Source organism: Oreochromis aureus, linkage group 3, assembly GCF_013358895.1.
Source record: "Oreochromis aureus strain Israel breed Guangdong linkage group 3, ZZ_aureus, whole genome shotgun sequence".
NCBI classification, from domain to species: domain Eukaryota; kingdom Metazoa; phylum Chordata; class Actinopteri; order Cichliformes; family Cichlidae; genus Oreochromis; species Oreochromis aureus.
In genome coordinates, this window is record NC_052944.1 from 75,490,288 (window position 1) to 75,493,477 (window position 3,190).

General features: G+C 42.4%; 1 protein-coding gene across 1 annotated transcript; it reads right to left on the reverse strand.

Moving 5' to 3' along the window:
• Window positions 1–552: 552 nt before the first annotated feature.
• LOC120434304 (myelin-oligodendrocyte glycoprotein-like) lies at window positions 553–2,802 on the reverse strand. Its single transcript, XM_039602154.1, has 3 exons — window positions 2,724–2,802; window positions 925–1,257; window positions 553–686 (listed from the first exon to the last, which is right to left on the reverse strand). Exons 1-3 carry the CDS (start codon window positions 2,800–2,802, stop codon window positions 553–555), a joined length of 546 nt encoding a protein of 181 aa, XP_039458088.1.
• Window positions 2,803–3,190: the final 388 nt, after the last annotated feature.

A 3,190-nucleotide genomic window follows, 5' to 3' on the forward strand; every position in this document is an offset into this window, starting at 1 on the left:
AAACCAGTTTGACATCCCTGCCCCAGAGTCATTCACTAATATTAATGAACTGGTAAACAACATGCTGTCATTCAAACAGGGTTCACCTTCACTTTTAAGGTCAGTATTCACTCAGATCTGCCAGTGACAGCGATGGAAGAGCAACACCTCCACCTTTATAATACATTAAATGGAAAGGCTTTATAATACAGTGGGTCGTTCCATGTCACTGTGATAGATCTGGATAGATGATGAATATTAAAGGTACACAATATTTTACCTTCATACAATAAAGGATTTCAGGTGTTAGAGGTCATTGAGTTACACATAGAGCAGGTGAAACTTGTCAATTATTATGTCCTAATATTTTTTTTCCAGGATTTCTCTGAATTATAGCGATTCGGGTAAACGATGCATCATTTGTCTGCACTCTGTAGTGATGTCATGTAGTGTGATCCAGGATTAAATTAAACAATTAGTTTTTAAACCAGTGTTGTTTTGTAAGTTTAGTGTTTTGTTAGTTTACACATACTAAACCGTAGAGACATTTGAAACCTGCTGTTCATGAGGATGCTAGTTAAAATCCCGGTTCTGTTGTTTATGTTTTCTGTAGCACACAAAACTAACAGCAGCAACAAGAACCACAGCAGGAACACTCAGACCAGCGATGAGTCCAACAGGTGCAACTGTGAGTTCTGCTGTCTGACCTGCAGGTGAGAAACAGGTGTGAGGTGTCAGCTGTCAGGTAGGTGATGAGTGAAGAACAGAACAGAATCCATTTCCTCTTCAAACTGCTGTCAGACATTATCTACTGCACTCTGATCACATCACTCAGACCAGCTGCTTTCTACAAAGTCTCATCAACAACATCTTTAGAAACAAACATCAACAACCAGGAAGCAGCTTCACCTCTGATCACACACACACTCAACTCTACTCACTCACCTGAAACAGTCAGGCTGACGGTGTTGATGCACTCCCATGACCTTGTCCCTCCGTTGAAAATATTACAATTGTATGATCCATCATCAGCAGTCGTCACATTCTTCAGAACCAGAGACACGTCTCCATTATTCATCTTCCTGTCCTGCAGATCCACCCGGTTCTTAAAAGATGGATGCTGGTTTTCTGGATCCAGCTGCTCATCCCGGTACAAAAGCACATATTCATCTCCCAGGTCAGCTCTGCTCCACTTCACAGCTCTGATGGTTTTGTCTGGTGATACTCGACATGGTAGAACTACGTCCTGTCCAGACTTCGCTGTAACAGTGTTCTGGGCTGAAAAAGGAAACAACACAGAGCACAGAGGTTAAAGGTCAAAGTACAACTGTTCAGTTCTACAGCAGCCAATCAGAGACAGGATCAGTGACCAGTGAACCCCACTGAACCAAAGAAGAGGAAAAAAACCCCCCAAAACTTCTTGTACTTTATTTTAGAAGAAAGTCGCCAAACCTTTGAATCTGTAAGTCAGATCAGACTCCTGTTATATACAAGCAGTTTTCAGTTTTCTCTTGGTAGTCTGGCTTCCTCCCACAGTCCAGAGACATGCAGTTAGTTGCGTAATAAGTATTAAATCATATATATTAAAGACATTTTTGAGGACACAGGAGAATCTGATGATCTGGCTCTTTGGGGAAGAGGAAGACATAAGCAGATGTGGGCAGCTGGGCGAAGTTTCAGTTCTCAGTGGAGAAGATCAATGCGGTAACGCTCACTAGAAAGCATAGAGGATGGGACTGGTTTATTTGTTTGTATGGGGAAAAACAGAAAGGAGTGGGTATTGATAACGTCTCCTGTGGCTGCTGTGGAGGTGACAGTAGAACAGAAGCCACTTGACCTTACAGTTGGGCACTATGTGAAATTTTTCCAACCGACATTCGTCAGTCCAATAAATGACAATAGGCGACTTTTTGATGGGCGGAGCAACGTAATCATGTACAGACTGATTTGCCTGTTTAGAATTTATACATTTTGTTTGGAGGGAATATTTTACCTTCTGTTCTTGTTTGTTTCAGTATTAATATGGCTGCTTGTTGGATTATTCATTCATTTATTTATTTATTTGAGATGCACCAAATCGCACTGAAGATTTAACTTTACATCTGAGACTTTTTTTAAATGTTTGCTGGGTTTCCACAGAGGATATTTTACCTGGTAACTGGGAGACAGAGAGAGCAAGGAGAGGTTGTTCTGGGTGAGAAGGTGAGAATAGAGCAGTGGGACTGGACCTCGGTGCACAACAGTGTACCAGCTACACCACCTGAGACTCTGCTGAGCTCGCGAATATTGCTTCCTTCATTGTCTCCTTTAGCAGAGGAGAAACTGGGAGCATCCTTAATGAAAGGAGAGGGAAATGCAGCTACATGATTCCTGAAGACAAACCACCAGATCAAAGTGCATCTTCGGGACTTTGTAGTTTCATCCACTTCTATATTAAAATTATCAATCAGTCTGATTCGCTGAGCTACTCCTTATCAAGTCTCGTGCACATCCGTCCTTCGCCTTGTGACGTCTGTCATGGCGGGCAGGGTGAAATGATTATGACAGGAGGCTTTCTGTTTGTTTGTGTCGTTTATGTGAACGAAGCTCGGGCCTCGGAGGTTTCGCTGTCCTGAGGCAGCTTGTATGTTTCTATTTTATTTTATTTTTTAAAGTGACAGTTGTTTACAGTAAACAACAGGAATGTTCGCGGCCTGCCGTTGTGGTGTAACCGCAGAGAAAGCGGAAGCTGGAGGAGAGCTCACCTTCACCTTCAGCGGCGAAAACCACGGCGAAGAGGATCAGCAGAGCCCAGCAGAGAGACGTAAGTGTTAGTGAAGCCATTCCCGTTTATCCCGGTACATCCGAAACACTAACACACTCTATGGATTCAATAATTTTCCACTTTAACGATGGAGGAAACCCGTAGACGCGCCCACTGAGCGATACTGTTGGTACGGAAATACGTACCAACAGTGTTTCCGGGTCCTGAGTGGGGTTTTTTGGGGTTTTTTGTAAGTCTAAAAATGTTTATAAATATAAATATTCTGCAGTCGAAATTTATATTTATAAAGGATTTATATGTAAAATAATCTGTAATGTCATATACGGTGGATCATGCATATGAGCAGGCGTTCACGTGCCTGGGCTGAGTGCTACGTGTTATCGTCATTTTATTTTGTCCTTGCCACGCCTTTAAATTTCCCCTGGAACAGAAAACGAAGCAGTGCGT